Source organism: Phycomyces blakesleeanus (genome assembly GCF_001638985.1).
Source record: "Phycomyces blakesleeanus NRRL 1555(-) unplaced genomic scaffold PHYBLscaffold_19, whole genome shotgun sequence".
Taxonomy (NCBI): domain Eukaryota; kingdom Fungi; phylum Mucoromycota; class Mucoromycetes; order Mucorales; family Phycomycetaceae; genus Phycomyces; species Phycomyces blakesleeanus.
The window spans coordinates 69,070-86,093 of NW_017265152.1; the positions used below are offsets into that span (position 1 = coordinate 69,070).

Here is a 17,024-nt window from a genome sequence, read left to right on the forward strand (position 1 = left end):
TGAAGCTCTGACCACTGAGTGCCATTTTCTTTTTCTAGGCGTGTATGCTCAGTATTGTTCAATGCATTTGTCCAGCTGACAGCGTGTTCCAGATTCATTGTCTTCGTGCGTCTCACCCAATTGCTATACTTTAATCCAGAGTAGTCAAGCTTGCTGGTCTTCTTTATAGTCGTGAATTGTTGTTGACATTTGTGACAGGCGCATGTGCTCATGTGGCCAGTAAATCCAGAGGTTTTGCAAGCGGCAGGGATATCACAGGCAACACACATCAATGCAGCACAAACAACAATCTTTCTATTTTGTGAGTCTGTCATTTCTACACCAATGTACATCTCCAACAATTCGTCAACGAGTGGCTTCAAGTAATGATTTATGCTGTCAGTGCTTGTTTCTTTCGGCCCAGGCATCATACCAACAAGAATGACATTTTCAGACTTAAGGCGTTCACTCCGTGGGAGATTGTTGATAGAGAGATATATCGCACCACTGGAATGTGTTCGTCTATCAAATGGCTGAAACCAATCGATATTCAGAGTCAACATTAAAGATTGGCTATCATCAACAAACCGTCTGCCATTGATGTCTTTAATATCACTCCAAACTGCACCATCAAAAATGTCAAGTTTGGTGTTTTCAATTATTTGACGATTTCTCCACAAATTGATCTTGGACACGAAATCTGGCTTGGAGAATTTTTGTTGCAAGGCGTACTTCAGAGAGTTGAATGGATATAACATTGCTGGAAGAGAATGATTTCCGGTTGACACTTTAAAGATATTGTTGTTACAAATAGCAGATTAAGAGAATTTCTTAAATGTACAGACTCTTTGACTTGTTTCTGGAGGATAAATTGAATGACATTGTGAGCATGCAATATATATTGTCATTCCGTCTGTTGCCATATTAAATCCTGTTTTATGCTTCAAGCTATTGATCGTCAATGAAAGGGTGCCAGATATATCACAGAGAGACAGTAGAGTATTGCAAAACTCAATAAGAACTGATCCGCCACTTTCCACTAAAAAGATCAAGTGAAATATGACAATGAATACTGCAACAAAGCAGATATACAGGGGCATGTTATCAAAAGATAAAGAACAAACTATGAAGACAAAGATTAAGTTAGTTTAAATTAATGTATTGATTAATTGTCTATACTATATTAAATCATACCTGATTCTACTATCAAGGTCCCACTGATCTCATCAAAGTTTTCTTTGTGTTCAAAATCAAAACCAGTATCGCCTTCTTCAATCTCACTACCATCAACCACAAATGCTCCTGTAATTGTATCTTCATCAGTAAATATAAACTCTTCTTGGGACAAAGATAAGTTAACTGGAAAGGAATAATTGTTGTAAAGATATAGAAATAAAAATATAATTACAATTATAATCATATAAAAAATAAAAAATATATATATCAGTCTCAATTATTATTTTGTTCATTTATTTTATTTTATTTTCTTACCTTCTTGATCAAATTCAATGTTTTGTTCTTCATTTTCATCTTCATATTTGCCTTCGCATTTGTTTTTGTAATCATAATCATTGTCATTGTCAACACTATCTACTTCCATGTTGCCAAAATGTTCTTCAGGAACATCTATTTTAAAAATTAATTTATATTAATTTCACATGTACAGCTCAAGTTATTCTTGTTATTTACCTATTACATTGTCTTTGGCAACAGGCACTATATGTTTCTCATAGTGTTGTTGTGCATTTTGTCTTTTCTGTTTCTTTCTAAAGCTATCCAACTTTGTACAGTCTGGATATTTGCAGATAATATAACTGTCTTTCTTTTGATTATTGGACATGTTGATTGTTTAAAATTATATACAAAAATTATATAGCTTTTAAGAGATCTTGATCAAGATCTTTATATACTAAAAAATAAATTATAAATAGGTAAAATACTGCTCCATGTCATGACTATAGTATGCCAAGTAATTCTTCAATACATCTAGTGCACATATCATTATAATTATACTAATATATCATTAAGTCATTAACCAAGTCAAATACTGTATACATTACTAAAAGCGTACGCAATTTTTTTTGAAAGTCTTTTTTTAGAATTATAATATTTGATATGACAATGATTTGACCATGACAAAAAAAATCCAAAAATGAAACATTCGCCTCTCACAACATGTGAAATAAAAAAATCTGATATTTTAGTTCCATATATCAAAGGGAAAAATTACGCAAAAATATTGTCACAGTAAAAATGAAATCACAACCTCTTGTCTTGTTCCCCTGAAATATATTGATTAAATATTTGTTCTTATATTCACATTTATAATACATAAAAAAATATTTAAATAATTTATTTTGAAATAAAAAAAGTAAAACCTTAAGAATATATATAATTTTTATTAAATATTATATTAACATTTGTATAAATGTTTTTGCAGTATAATTTAGAATTATATTAAAGAAGTGTATAAAATAAAAAAAACCAATTTTGTAATTTTATAGCTAGAAAAAAAAGATGGTAGTGTGACTTTACAGCAAAAAAAGAGTGATCTGAAATCATAACAAAAAAAAATAGAAATTATCTGAAAAAATTAAAAATCGAAAATTTTAGTAAAATTTTTATAGATTTTTAGGAACTAAAATCAGCAGTCTTTTGCAGTGTATTGATCAGTCTCGATAGACTTGACTCAATATACTTGGATAATCAAACAAGTAAAATATCAATAGTGTTAAATATTAAGAGAACTTGTCAGAAAATAAAACGTAAAAAAATCAATATTTATTAAATGTAAGTATTACAATATTAATAGCTTTGCAATTGACTTGTTAAATAAATAAATAAATAAAATTATTGAAAAATATAATAAAAAGCTATATAATTGATGATCTATTAAATGTGATTTGTTTTTTACTATCATTAAGTACAAATAAAATAAAATAATTATTAAGTTATAATCATGAAATAAATTATGCTTGTAAAGAAAATATAATAAAAATAATGTTAATTTCAAGTTAATTCATTCAGTTAAATATAGCAAGAAAATAAGATAAGATGTATAGTTATGTAAAGTTATTTTTGATAGGCTGATGCTTTTTCATTGTACTTATTAGTGTTTTGCTCTACTAATAAAAAAAATCTTTCTATCCAGCCTTGGCCACCATCGGAAAATAAAAAAATAATGGAATATAATTTTTTTAGAATTATAAAGAATTCTGTAATGTTACCACATTGCCAGACAATCGAAATTTTGTTATAAGCTGACTATTTTTACAACACGCTGTGTCATAATTATCAGATTGCACTGAGCTAATAAATCAATGGCCAAGCAATATAAAGTCAGGCAAAGAAGTGTACTTAATAATAAAGAAATATACTTAAAGAAGTATGATCAAACAAACAAAATAATATAGTAGATAAAAAATGATTTTATTATGAACAGTTGCTATTGATATTTATACTAATTATCTGGAATGTTTGTCTTAAGATCTTATTTGATATGATGTCTCATCTATAAAAATGTTAATTTGAATTATTATTTCTACTATGTGAGAATGTAAGTAAGGAACAAAATAATTAATTACAAAAATATATTCATTTGCCCTTTTCTCTTTTTGAAACAATTGGTTTGAACTTTCTTTTTTGTTTCTTCACAAGCTTGTTGGCTACAACTATAGTATTGATGCGTGATGTGTTAGGGTTGTTATAGATTGTGACGGATCACTTGGCAAATAAAATTCAATGATAATAGAATAGAACAGAAGATGAATACAGTAAAAGGCAGCAAGTTGCAATAGTTGACAGATAAGAAAAGAGAGAACAACTGATAGAATCGTTGTTAAAAGTGAGAGAGAGGGAGAAGATGTATAAAAAGAAAATGACAAAACAGAAAAATAATAACTAGCAAGGAGACCAAAACCAACAAGCAACCTTCCTAAAACCAAGAAACTGATATGTTATGTCACAAGATGGTATAAATCACAAAGAGAAGAAAACAAGAAAAAGATACTGAATTAGATCAAAAGATAAAGATTTATTGAATGAAATTGTTTCTCTTTTATAGTCGATGAGGTTTAGAATTGATAATAGAAGTTCAGAAAAATATAGTAAAAATAGAATGATAAGTAATTGATACAGCAAAGATAAAATATATGAGTAAAGATACAGTAAAAATATAATAATAAAAGTACTGGTGTTGCACGGAGATGTTGGCAAAATGAATTGTGTACATTGTAGAAGAGGAATGTTACTAGCATAGGTGACCATGATTTCGAATGAGTATAATGTAGACAAATATGTTAACAAGGGAAAAAGAAAAAGTATTGTGTGTAGAAAGAACAGAGAATAAAAACAAAAAATTTCCTATGCACGGAAAAATCTCCTTTTACCACCAAGGGCACAGTACCATATCAACAAACAGTTGATGTCAGCCTCTCATAACTGGGACGATACATCACAACAAACTACCAGACAAACCCACCAAGCAGACTGACCTTCCAGTACCAGACACCACAACATAACCAAACCCCTGAGTTGCCCACAACATACTATAACAATTGACGTGTGTGGTGCTTGTATTTGTGGTAAATATTGACAGGTGATGTTATCATGGTTTTCGAGGTTTGAATGGGTTTGTAGATGTGAAATAACCTCTCTTTTCCACAAGAGAGAAAATGACAGACTCAAAAGAGAATGTAGAATTAAAAATAATAAAATCAATAAGAGAAAAATAAGAGAAAACAGTACTATTGATCAATCTCGGTAGACTTGACTCAATATACTTGGATAATCAAACAAATAAAATATCAACAGCGTTAAATATTAAGAGAACTTGTTGTCAGAAAATAAGACAAAGAAAAATCAATGTTTATTAAATGCAAGTATTGCAATATTTATAGTTTTGCAATTGACTTGGTGAATAATTAAATAAATCAAATTAAAAAATATATATATAAGAAAAGTTGTATAATCAACGATCTATTAAATGTGATTTGCTCTTTACTATCATTAAGTACAAATAAAATAATATAATTATTAAGTCATAATCATGAAGATAATTATGCTTGTAAGAATATATAATAAAAATAATATCAATTCCAAGTTGATTCGTTCAGTTAAATATAGTGAGAAAATAAGATACAATGTGTGGTTGCCTGAAGTTGTTGTTGACAGAATGATGCTTTTTTGTTGTACTTATTGATGTTTTGCTCTACGAATAGAAAAATTGCTTTCTATTCAGCCTCGGCTGCCATCAGAAAATCAAAAATAATAATAATAGAATATACTGGAAAAATTATCTGTCTAAACATATGTAAGAGTACAAGAAATTCTAGGTGACAGAATAATTAAATTCTATAATTTGGTATGTCTATATTCCGTCCTCTATATATTATATTACATATGAGTTGTCCAAGTAACTTCTGAAGCCATAATTGTCTATATACAGAAGCGTAGTTCTTTTAAATAATTAAACACAAAACCTTAATCAAAGTACATACTTTTTCTTTTTTTGTTTGGCACCATGTTACAGTAATACTGCTTTAGAGACGGTCTTATAAAGGAAAAAGCATCTGTTTTAGATAGAAAATTGTCTACTGAAATAATAGTATTCTATTGGATTATTTGATAGAGAAAAATGTCTACCAAAATAATGGTATTCTATTGGATCATTTAACAGAAAAAACAGGATTTATATATAATCTCTTCTGAATCTAAACACTTTTATTGGACAATTATGCCCGGCTAAACTATTGGATTTACACATGTCATACTACTGCAATACTTCTTGCACTTCATTTCAAATATTTTTGCAGGGATTGTTTTGGAAAAATTGTTTTTATTAAAAAAAAAGCTTTTTGCTTATAATATGTATGGCTTGACAATATATAGTCTAATGTAATATATAGCCTACTACATAATTAATATAATAGCAAACTCTTTCATATATTATGATATATGAATACTTCTAATATGATAGAATCCTAAAAAGAAATGGGTGTTAATGATATTTCATTTGTAAGAGAAAGCTAAAAAATTATTCAATTTTATTAGATTATACAAATATTTATTTTTCTTTAATTTAAATAGTATAATTACTTACCAGTGCTTTTGTCAAGACCAAACATAGTACAGATTGACTGTTGTTCTGAAAGGTTTAATAAAACGCATTAGCAAAGATCATGGAATATAGTTTGATTTTATTACTTACCAAAGAAACCTAGTTTTTAAAGAAAAGTCATTCAATCAGGTACATAGAAATGTTAGAAGTACTAACAGAGATAGAAGATAAATAAAATTAGATATAAAAATAAAATAAATAAATACATTATTTAGACTTACCAGATAAATTTCTAATGTTGGTATGTCTTTATGATGGGCTGATGAGCTAATGAGCTGATGAGAGAAAGAGAAAATTATTAATAAATAGATACATATACAATAACCATGTTTTATTTTTTTGATCTTGTCTGTTAAGCAACATGGCAGAGACTTGTAATAGTATCCACAACTACAATAATAATAAAGGGAAAAAATTAAGAATAAATATAACAAAAGAATAATAAATACCAAATTGCTTACCAGGGTGTGAACTCAAATACATTAACCAGAAAAGAAGTAAATAAAGTGGAAGAGAAACAGGAAAAAAAGAAAATAAGAAAAAATAAAAGAAAAGGAAGAAACATAAGATTTTTTTTAAAAAAACAAATAGTTTAAATTATAACAAACTTTAAAAAAAAAGTGAGAGTAAAATAAGTCTAGCTCAAAATAGATAATAGTACTCATTCTTGTATTGTACATTAAAGAAGTTGCTCAAGATTATAAAGGACATTTGTATTCAATAAATTATAAATCCCCCTTTTTTTCAACAATCTTATAAGTCTACTCTACACCACCTTATTCTGTATGTATATCTTTAGCTAAGCAGAAATAAATATAATTCAAATTGCATATTTATTTTTATAATATATTAATATTTAAAATATAATCAAAATACAATAAAGAAAATGCCTTCGAATAACAGTAAAAAGTCAGACCGCAAAGGAAAAGAGAAAGCAAATGCAAGTACAAGTGCATCTACTTCCATCAGTCATGTTTTGACTGGCCGTGTTTTGCCTAGCAAAATTGCCCCAAGTCTCCCACTGATTGCTAACCAAGACCAGAGATATATGGATATTGTTGACATGTTTAACAAAGTCAATGAAAACATTGAAGGTGTTAAGAGTGACATTGCTAATGTCAATACAAACATGACTACTTTCAAGAACAAGCTTGGAGTATTGGTTGGCACGTCTGAAAAGACAAATATGGCTTTTGTTGAATTTGCCAAAGCCTATGCCAATGACCAGGCCCGCATGGCTAGTGTAAGATCATCTTTGATGTCATATTCCGCCCCTCCACTCTCTCTCAGTGATGCTAAAATGACTGCAGTTATTTTGGTAATAAATATTTATATATGCTAGGTGTCAATATTTTATTAGATAAATCATATTTAGGAAATTCTGAAGGCAACAGTATGGAAAGCAAACTTTCAGTCCGATGACCCCGTACTTGTTGCTGATAATGAAAGCAAATAGAAGTGGAACAAGAATGAGAAAATCAATTACCCTGATAATGTTGTGGTGATCAAGTACCTCAAAAGCTATATTCTTGCACAACCACGTGCAAGTGGGTTTTCCCACAAGTTTGTAGTTGATAAAATCAAAAACAACTACAAATATTACCATCATAAAACTCATATGACAGATGAACAAAAGGCTGCTACAAGAAGCAAAGGGAGAGCAAACAGCCATACTGATCAGGTTTGTATTTGATACAAAAAATTAAATTAAGTATATTATCATTTTCTCATGTTTTAATATATAAATCTAGATGTGTACATAATGCAAGTGCACATATAACAGTAACTGGGTGGTCTTTGATGCTGCAATGGGGTTTAAGGCTGGAAACCCTGCTGAGAAGGTCTACCTCAGACTATTTAAGAAAGAGGTCATGTCTGATAGTGTGTTATATTTTTAGAAAAGAAAGAAAAACAAAGTGCAGACGAGAAGTACGGTGAGACTTTGTTTATTGATGAAAAGAGAGATGATCTTCTATTGCTATTTGCTATGCGAGTTTATATAGACATTGCGTGTGTATTTAGAATAATGATATGAGTATATCATGTGATATCTGTTTTCTTATATCATAGATAATATATTGTTAAGTTATTACCTACGCTCTTGTTTGAGTGATTAGTAATGTTGACTAAGGTGTGTGACCTTATTATTGGTATATTCTTTATTTAATGATAGTGTGAGAAATAATGTATAATTGATACTGGTCGCTTATTCAATATGTCTTTGTCTTATTGTCTGTGTGCTCTATTTGAATCTACAATTATGTTAGATACAACATAGTGAATCGGATACTGAGGTTAAGAATGGCAAACCAGAATGAGTGTTACATGTGACTCTCCCTACTTGGAGAAGTGATGAGATAAATAATATTTAGAATAAATAAATAAGATTTAAAACAAGAAAAATAAAGAACTAATAAAAATAAATACAGTTCAACAGATTGTTGGCAATTGTTGATGACATTGCGGCAGACCATGACTTGCAAAATGCAGGTGTGGGAACAAAGTCAAGAATGAAAAGATATCAAACAACAGTATTGCCTTGCTCTATTCCCACCAGTCTCTCTTGGTCATTGCCTGGTTGGGCAATCAACAATGAATAAACATTTTTTTTACTATGTTCTGTTGTAGGACTAAATAGTAATAATTGAAATTGAATTGATTAAAGGAAATAATAATAATAGAGGATAAATATATAAGTAAGTGTATGTATGAGAATTAATAGTAAATTTTTTTGGTAAAGGAATTGCAAGTTTTTTGTTGATGTTTTTTGTAGTTTTATAATCTACTATTGCAACTGTTAGGAGAATCTGATGTACTGGTAGAATGCTTTGAAAATCTTGCTTGTAGAATTCATCTTGTAACAACTCAACTCCTTCTAATTCTCTTGTTTTGTCCGAAATGGATTTGAACCATTTGACAAATGTAAATACATGCTGACTACCTTGGGGATTTCTGCATGTTAGAGAAGAAACAGTTGGGCCAAAGTTGTGAACAAAAAGGTACTGAATCTCTCCAACATAGGCATGTTCTGACCAAGTTCGTTTAGTAAAGTATGCTTATACATATAATCCTTGGCCATTTGTGCCAATGCATTCTTTGTAGGTCTGACCAAGAAGATTAACAGACTTTACCATTTCGATCCAGTCATTAACGAAAGGTGAGTCATCAATAATGTCTTTGTAGCTTGTGATCCAAGAATTGTTGTAGGCAACTTGATAATATTCTACAAGACAATCATACTGATTTTTTAGCATTATCAACAGAGACTTTGTTTGCAAAGGCAAGGCAGATGATGGCAGAGACTCATTTTCACAAATTGATATTGACAAGTTGCAAAAAGCTTCCAGAAATTCAGAAATTGAGAAAAAGTGAGAGAGATAGGTTATGTTGTTGTTGTTGTTGAAGAGCTTATCAAAAATGTCAAAACATTCTAGTGCATGCAAAGGTTTCTAAATGCGGTGAATAAAATCTCCCTTCCATGATTTTTCAATGAATTGTCTCATGAATATTGATTCAAAGCCATTTTGTCAGTTGGTCTTAATGTTTTTCAGAATGCTATTATATCTTTCGAAGCTGAAAAGCCAATATCTGTAAACTGGTCCAAAATCAGTAAGTGTTTTTTTAAGATATAAATGCAAATGCATGTTGGGAGAAAGAAGGTCCAGGTTTTATACTGTCTCGCATTCATTACAAAATTTCTCCAGGCATATATGTCCATTCTTGATATCTTCTTCAGAAACACTAGGCTTGGTGAAGTATCTGCATACGTTAACAGACTCTATCCAGTTCTTGAACTCTGGCAATAGCAACATATCCCTTAGAACTATAGGAGAGTACACATGGCACCAAGATATCCACTCATCAGCTTTCATATAGGGAAATCCCTTGGCAATCTTTGTCCCAAGTGACATGTAATCAGGCAGCAACACTACCTTCTTAACAGCCTTTTGCATGGCAATGAGTTTTTTATCATCAATCAATTTATCTGCAAGCCATCTCTCCATCATTCTTTTAGCAGTACCTAAGAATAGATTGTGCATTGGATCAATGATTGTGCAGCAGACAATGTCAAAGTACTGGAGACAATGCAGTTCAGACCAGCAAACATTATTTGCTACTTTGAGACGATGTCTCTCAGCATGCATGATTGCATTTTTCCAGACCTCTGCATCCTTACAATTGTCATTCTTAGTGCGTAGATGTCACTTTGAGAAATCAAACCCTGAATAATCAATGGAACTCTTTCCAGCTAACCTTAAAAATTGAAATTTACACAAATGGCATGTATTTGTACTTGTACAGGATGTGAATCCACATACTTTCCTTGCAGCCAGTATATCACAGACAACCATGAGAAGTGCTGCTTGAATATTGGTACCATTTGGACATTGATAAGTCTTGATTTTCATGCCTGTTTACAACTCCTTTAACTTGTCAACAGGAGGCTTGAGATAATAGTTGATATCTGATGTACTCACTTCTTTTGGTTCAGGCATTAATCCAACAAGGATCATGTTTTCTTTTTTGAACTATTCACTGCGTGGGAGATTGTTGATTGTGAGGTATATTGCGCCACAGGAATAGGTCACACCATCAAATGGCTGAAACCAGTCAATGTTTAGCGTGAGCATAAGGGACCGCACAGTATCAACAAAAGGAATTCTGTCTACGTCTACAAGCTTATTTCACATTGCCCCATCATATACGTCAAACAGAGTATTCTCCATTTTTGGGCCGCAGTTCCATGAATTGATGTTGTCTTCAAAATTAGATCACTGAAAGAACGTCTTCAATGCTTTTTTGACCAAGTGGAATACAAATGTCTTTTTTGGTACCCTTGACCCAGATCCAGTCTTGAATAGGCTGTTATTACACAGAGAACATTTTCCAAACATAGGCAATGTACAACAAATTGGAGAAGTATTGTTATTTTCATAAATGGTGTGGCATTTACTGTAGGCAATATACTTTTTGATTCCATTTGTCAAAACATTAAATCCTGCCAATCTTTTGAGCCCAGGAATATTCACAGGAAGGCAGAATAGATCAAATAAAAATTGAAGAATTTTGTTAACTATAGCAATCAAGATTACAGCTTCTTCATCTACAACATACAAAGTCACAAAAAAGGCAACAGAAATAATAATAAACTGGTAAATCAAATTCAATTCTGAGATTGATTTTAAAGAATTATCTACATTTTTTTAAAAAAAAATAATTAACTGTCTTTTATTTTTCAGAAACTAATATTCTATTAATCTATACAAACTTTCATCATTGGTCATTTCATTATCAGTCATTTCATCTTCAGGCTCTTCATCCTCAAGGCTGTCACTGACATAGAATGTATTTACTTCATCACCAAACACATTATCAGATTCAGATAAAGATAAGTTTCTTGTTGATGTATCTAATCTACAGTCGATGTTATTCAAATCTACTAAAAAGGAATTTTAGACCTAAATAAATCATCAAAATATAATAAAGCTATCTTACTTTTGAACACAAAATATACTTCAATGTCTTGCTGCTCAATCTCAAACATATCTTCATTGTAATTCACAGCCTCGGCAGTCTCCCAAATAACTGTCTCTTGCATTTCTTTAAGGGCTAAATTATTATGATTATTATGATTATTATTATTATATAAAATAAAGTAAATAAATTAATTTTATATGCTTGAATAAGTGTATTACCCAGAATATCTTTTTCTTGATAATGCTTAAATGTTTTAGCAGATACAAAATCATATCCCCCATCTTTATTTTTACAGATAGTACATTTACACTGCTTTCTTACAGTCTTTTGATAAATAGGAGCCATTTTAAATAAAAGCCAAATGTCTATAATAGTATTTAAAAGTAAAAGAAAGGATTTTAAAGATTTATTTTATTTTATTTTATTTGTGTTTAGTGTTGCTTTCTAATTATATACATCTTTTTATAGCCAATAGAGTTAGCAGAAATAATATTCAACAACTTTAATTACAAAAAAAACTGAGTAGCAATTCTATCTTTTCTGTCTCTCAGAACTGATATATGCTATACATATGCGAAATTGATACATTTTTGCAGTGATATAATTTTTTCTAGAATTACAAAGAATTCTGCAACGTCACCGCACTGCCGGACAACCGAAATTTTGTTTTTTAGTACTTTTTTGTAAACATCCCATATCTCCAATATAGTTGGAGAGATGGCCGAGTTGGTCTAAGGCGTCACGTTAAGGCCGTGATCTCTTCGGAGGCGTGGGTTCGAATCCCACTCTCTTCAAAACATCATTTTTGTCGTGTCTGAAATTTTGTCAGCCAATCAGGATGACGATTACACAGAATTCTCTGTCAAGTTGTTGGGCATTATTTTGATGAATCTGTAAAATCTGAAGATGGTTAACTGCAGTACCTCGTTATGCGCAGTAACATCTGTCAAGTCTCGATCTGGTATTTCTTTTCTGGCACTTGTAACTAAGTTGCAGAATCAATATCACTGGGGATTGTCAAGTTTATGAATAGTTTTTAGATAAGAATAAAGATGCTTTTTATTAAATATATTTCTTGACTATTTATACAAAATGATAATTGTTTTCTGGCTAAAAGAATAGCTAGAATAATATGTCTTAGATATCTGTTGTCCAGTAATATCTTCTTCAAGTATATTCACTGTCTTAAACATCTAAAACATATATGAAAGACCAATTGGCAAAGTCAAGATCTTTTATCCTAAAAAGTCAACTCTTACTAGTTGCTTATAACTACTGATTTTATTTACCGATGTCAACTCTGGCACATCTTCCTGAGTATTAACTGCAATATAATGTCTCTTCTTTTATTTAAATATAATATAATAGCTACTGCGGATAATGCGCAGTATTAGTTTAGAAAACTATATAAGACAATTCAATTCATATTAATAAAAAGTATCTTTTATCCTCTCTTTGATTTTACGTATACTCCTTGATCTCGAGTGGGTTTGACCTTTTGACTTTGTTATAGTAAAAGGAAGACCAACCCAGATCGGGAATAACAAAGTCTTGACTGGGTGTATCTTTCTATTATTTTAACTTGTATAAGTTTTGATAATAGATCATCACCAACTAGTACTACAAAAATTATATGATTTCCCCTTGAGAAACTTCGGTTGAATCAAAGGGAAATTTTGATAATATTTCAACTTTACAGGGTTTTTTACTTTTGGCAGCAATAATTTAATTGGGCCAATTCAATTGGATATAGCATATGCTATGCCTTCCAACATTTATTTTGACCAGTGCTTTGCTCTGTCACCAACCAACAAAAAAAACTTTTACTTTGATATTAAGACTAGACTAATTATATTTTAAAGACTATAAAAAGAAGTTTAATTATATGCTTTTATTACTTTGACTTTTGTAATTTTTGTAAATGCTATTGTGGTTATAGAATTGTAAATATATAAAGACATAGATAAATGGGGTTTTATTTCACAGATATTCTTTATATATATAAAATTTTTAAAAGAAAATGTAAAACTGAAACATTTTGTTTGAATATATTGGTTTTACATTGATAGAAAGCGATATAATATGACGTAGTTGGCAAAAATGAGAACAAATCAGTATAACATTGAAGAGATATGTTAAAAGGGATTACTGATTGGATACCTGATTTAAGGATTTCTAGCTACAATTTAGACTCTGATATTATAATAGGAAAGTCTATAAAAATAAACTATGTTACTGAATAATTTCCCTTTTTTGCAAATTTCATAAATGCAACCCAATTCCTAAAATGTCTAATAACGAAGTTGAATGCAGTTGCTCAGTATGCTCTCCAAATGGCAGATACTCTGTTATGGTCTCTTTCCAGACATGCCATAGACATTTTGCAGATGATGTACAAAGAAATTTCCAAAGACAATCTTGTATGTATAAAGCTACCTTAACATTTTATTTTACATGATAATTTAACACATTTATATAATACAATATCACTTGCAGAAGCAATAGACATGGTGAATGACAATGATAATGACATGGAAATTGATGTCAAGACAAATATTTCTGAAGATCTTAAATGTAATTATATTTTTTTTGCAAGTTTTATAAGCTCTTATAATTCTAATTATTCAACTCTTTCTACTATAGCTGTTTACAACTTACCCGGTTCTAATGATGAGGATTTGTCCAACTCTTACGAATTCAATAACAAATGTGAAAACATCAAAGGTTAGTATAAAAAGCAGATAAGAGAAATACCTTGAAATATATTTTGGATATTAATACAACTATGCAATAGAACAATTGTTTAGTCATGAAATGCCAGCAGATCTAACCCACAGTTTCATCGCATCCTTTGCTGCATATTTTATATCCAAATACATAATCAATTCTGGTAGTGCTATCTTTATCAAGTTTACCAATGAGGTGCTGGCACATTTTGGACAATCATTTTGTCTGCCGTTGAGTCTGAAGCGTTTGAATTCATTGACGGGTCTAAGCACATTGACTGCAGACATCCATCGCTTTGTACCATGTGACAAATGCCATAAGATTTTTTCTGAGTCAGCATCCAAGTCTAGTCCTCAGTGTTGCGACTTCAGAAAGTTGTCTGGAAACACATGTGGAAACAATTTGTTCTTGGAAGCCCCCAATAGCTTGGATAGATCAAGAAAGGTCTACATGTACAACTCGATAACAACAGCATTGTCCATCTTCTTTTTGCGTCCTGGATTTGAGAGATCAATTAACCTCTGGAGATTCCAACAGTAAGTACCAGGAACTCTGTTCGATGTGTACAATGGGGCAAAATGGAACTCATTGAAAGATAATACTGGTCAACAATTCGTAGCACATGAACATTCCATCATGCTAACACTTAACATTGATTGGTTCCAGCCCTTTGATGGGGTTACTTACTCTTGTGGCACGATCTACTTGTCCGTAAACAATCTGCCCAGGGAGGAAAAATACAAGAAGCAAAACATTGTCCTTGTGGGACTTATGCCAGGTCCAAGCAAAGCCAAAACGCATCAGATAAACCATTATCTTTGCCCTCTTGTAGCCGAGCTAAACCAATTGTATTCTGGTGTTGCTATTCCAACAAACGAGTGTTCTTCCGGTACCTTGGTCCGTGCTGCAATTCTTCTCGTTGCTTGTGACATCCCAGCTGCAAGGAAAACATGTGGATTTATATCGCATGCCAGTACTAACGCATGCCATGTATGCAACTGCCAATATTCTTGTTGTTCAGATGGCAAGGGTATGGACCATTCTGGTTTCAAATTCTCTGATTGGATTTTCAACACTGATGAAAAGAACAAAATAAATGCAGAGAGATGGAGACAAGCTGGTAGCAATGTTAAAAGAGCAAGGTTAGAGAAAGAGAATGATGTCTGCTGGTCAGAGCTCCATCGGCTTCAATACTTCAATGCAGTTGAGTGTATCATCATAGATCTGATGCATAATCTCTTCCTTGGCATGGCAAAAAGGATGATGGAGAAATAGAGAGAAGAGAATCTGATTACCAGTGAGCATCTGGCCGAAATGCAGCAAGACGCAGACAGTATGATCATTCCTCTCGGCATCACTCTATTGCATAACAAAATTGGAAGGGGCTTTCCATTCATGAAGGCAGACGAATAGAAGTCCTGGTGTTTGGTTTACTCTCCCATTCTCCTGGCTGGTCGTTTACCACCAGAAGATCTCTGTGACTGGATGGAGTTCATTCACGCATGCAAGTACTTGGCAAGACCAAGTATAACTGTTGAAGACTTGTCACATGCGCATGCTTTTTTAGAGTCGTTTGGTCAAAAGTGTCAGATTATGTTTGGGAATGATTTCATATCTCCCAACATGCATCTACACCTGCATTTCAAAGAAACCGTCCTCAACTTTGGCCCTGTATACGGGTACAGGCTCTTCAGCTTTGAGAGATACAATGGTGTATTAAAAAACTATACTACAAATAACAAAGATGGATTCGAAGGCACGTTCATGCGAAGATACCTTGAGGACACACGCAAGATAGATCTTTTCCATACAACAATGCAATCTCTCCAGACCCCCTCTCAAGTCTCTTTGATATATGACCTCGTTGATTCATTTCTGACTCTTGTCACTGTCACTGCCGCTACCACTACCACTATTGTCCCCACTGCACTGTACTTGTCAACCACTTCTTCTGGTTTCAATCTGAAGATCTTCCTTGCTTCCGCTGAAGTGAACATCAACAATGTCAAAGGCAACAAGCCATTGCGTTCTTCTGTCTTCCCTCTCAGTCTTGATGAGGTTTTTTCAATGAAAGAAGACGAGTATGTCCTTCTGCTTGAGTTATACTGTATGGCGTACAGCAATACTTCATTGAGAGGCTACCAAGACGTGATATTTGGCCAATTATTCATGAACAACATGATTCAGAAGATGCAGCCCATCAATCTTCTTGGCCAGGTATATAAAGGCAGCAATGGTATAGTTCGACATGGTTCAATCATACAAGCAATGTTTCATGAAAACAATAATCATGAAATGAGTGCGTTTACTGGCCAGATCCAATATCTTTTTGTCAGCAATATCATCAACCCAGTTACATACCAAGTGGACAGACATATATTTGCATATTTCATGTGGTATAGAACATCTAGTCAAGATACAAGAAGTGAGCAGTTTGTAGAGATGAGCGAATTTTTGTTTACAAGAAGCAATTTTCAAAACATCTTATCTGCTTACCGCATATTGATGCCTGCTGCCATTGGTGTACATACAACTGCCACTGGTAATACCCATATGCTCATTGCCCCTTTATATAGAAAAATTTATGCATAAACAAAAAAAATATATCTTTATTTATTATTACTATTATTATTATTAAAAATATTTGCTTTATACCAATGAGATGATGAAGAGAAAAAGTAATTTATATTGCCGTTTTTAAAGTTGTTTGCTTCGAATGAAT

At 31.7% G+C, this 17,024-nt stretch overlaps 6 protein-coding genes and 1 non-coding gene across 7 annotated transcripts; 4 read left to right on the plus strand and 3 right to left on the minus strand.

Moving 5' to 3' along the window:
• Positions 1-165: 165 nt before the first annotated feature.
• Positions 166-875, minus strand: PHYBLDRAFT_159588 (hypothetical protein; the record flags this gene model as incomplete). The annotated part of the gene is made up of 1 exon (XM_018434014.1): positions 166-875. A coding segment is annotated over exon 1 (240 nt), but the record flags the coding sequence as incomplete, so codon positions are not given.
• A 6,108-nt stretch (positions 876-6,983) lies between these two features.
• PHYBLDRAFT_148644 (hypothetical protein) lies at positions 6,984-8,697 on the plus strand (the record flags this gene model as incomplete). Its single annotated transcript, XM_018432125.1, has 5 exons — positions 6,984-7,415; positions 7,473-7,523; positions 7,554-7,778; positions 7,867-7,938; positions 8,527-8,697. 5 exons carry the CDS (start codon positions 6,984-6,986, stop codon positions 8,695-8,697), a joined length of 951 nt encoding a protein of 316 aa, XP_018288119.1.
• Positions 8,698-9,765: 1,068 nt separating this feature from the next.
• PHYBLDRAFT_115470 (hypothetical protein) lies at positions 9,766-10,266 on the minus strand (the record flags this gene model as incomplete). The annotated part of the gene is made up of 1 exon (XM_018428466.1): positions 9,766-10,266. A coding segment is annotated over one exon (501 nt), but the record flags the coding sequence as incomplete, so codon positions are not given.
• Positions 10,267-10,869: 603 nt separating this feature from the next.
• Positions 10,870-11,920, minus strand: PHYBLDRAFT_71520 (hypothetical protein; the record flags this gene model as incomplete). The annotated part of the gene is made up of 5 exons (XM_018442489.1): positions 10,870-11,291; positions 11,367-11,534; positions 11,594-11,707; positions 11,794-11,856; positions 11,884-11,920. 5 exons carry the CDS (start codon positions 11,918-11,920, stop codon positions 10,870-10,872), a joined length of 804 nt encoding a protein of 267 aa, XP_018288121.1.
• Positions 11,921-12,286: 366 nt separating this feature from the next.
• PHYBLDRAFT_t195 lies at positions 12,287-12,369 on the plus strand. Its single transcript has one exon. It is a non-coding gene; the product is annotated as a tRNA-Leu (tRNA).
• A 1,493-nt stretch (positions 12,370-13,862) lies between these two features.
• On the plus strand, positions 13,863-15,577 carry PHYBLDRAFT_71521 (hypothetical protein; the record flags this gene model as incomplete). Its single annotated transcript, XM_018442490.1, has 5 exons — positions 13,863-13,995; positions 14,075-14,149; positions 14,219-14,299; positions 14,370-14,838; positions 15,031-15,577. 5 exons carry the CDS (start codon positions 13,863-13,865, stop codon positions 15,575-15,577), a joined length of 1,305 nt encoding a protein of 434 aa, XP_018288122.1.
• Positions 15,578-15,925: 348 nt separating this feature from the next.
• PHYBLDRAFT_71522 (hypothetical protein) lies at positions 15,926-16,894 on the plus strand (the record flags this gene model as incomplete). Its single annotated transcript, XM_018442491.1, has 1 exon — positions 15,926-16,894. The coding sequence occupies one exon, from the start codon at positions 15,926-15,928 to the stop codon at positions 16,892-16,894; it is 969 nt and encodes a 322-aa protein (XP_018288123.1).
• Positions 16,895-17,024: the final 130 nt, after the last annotated feature.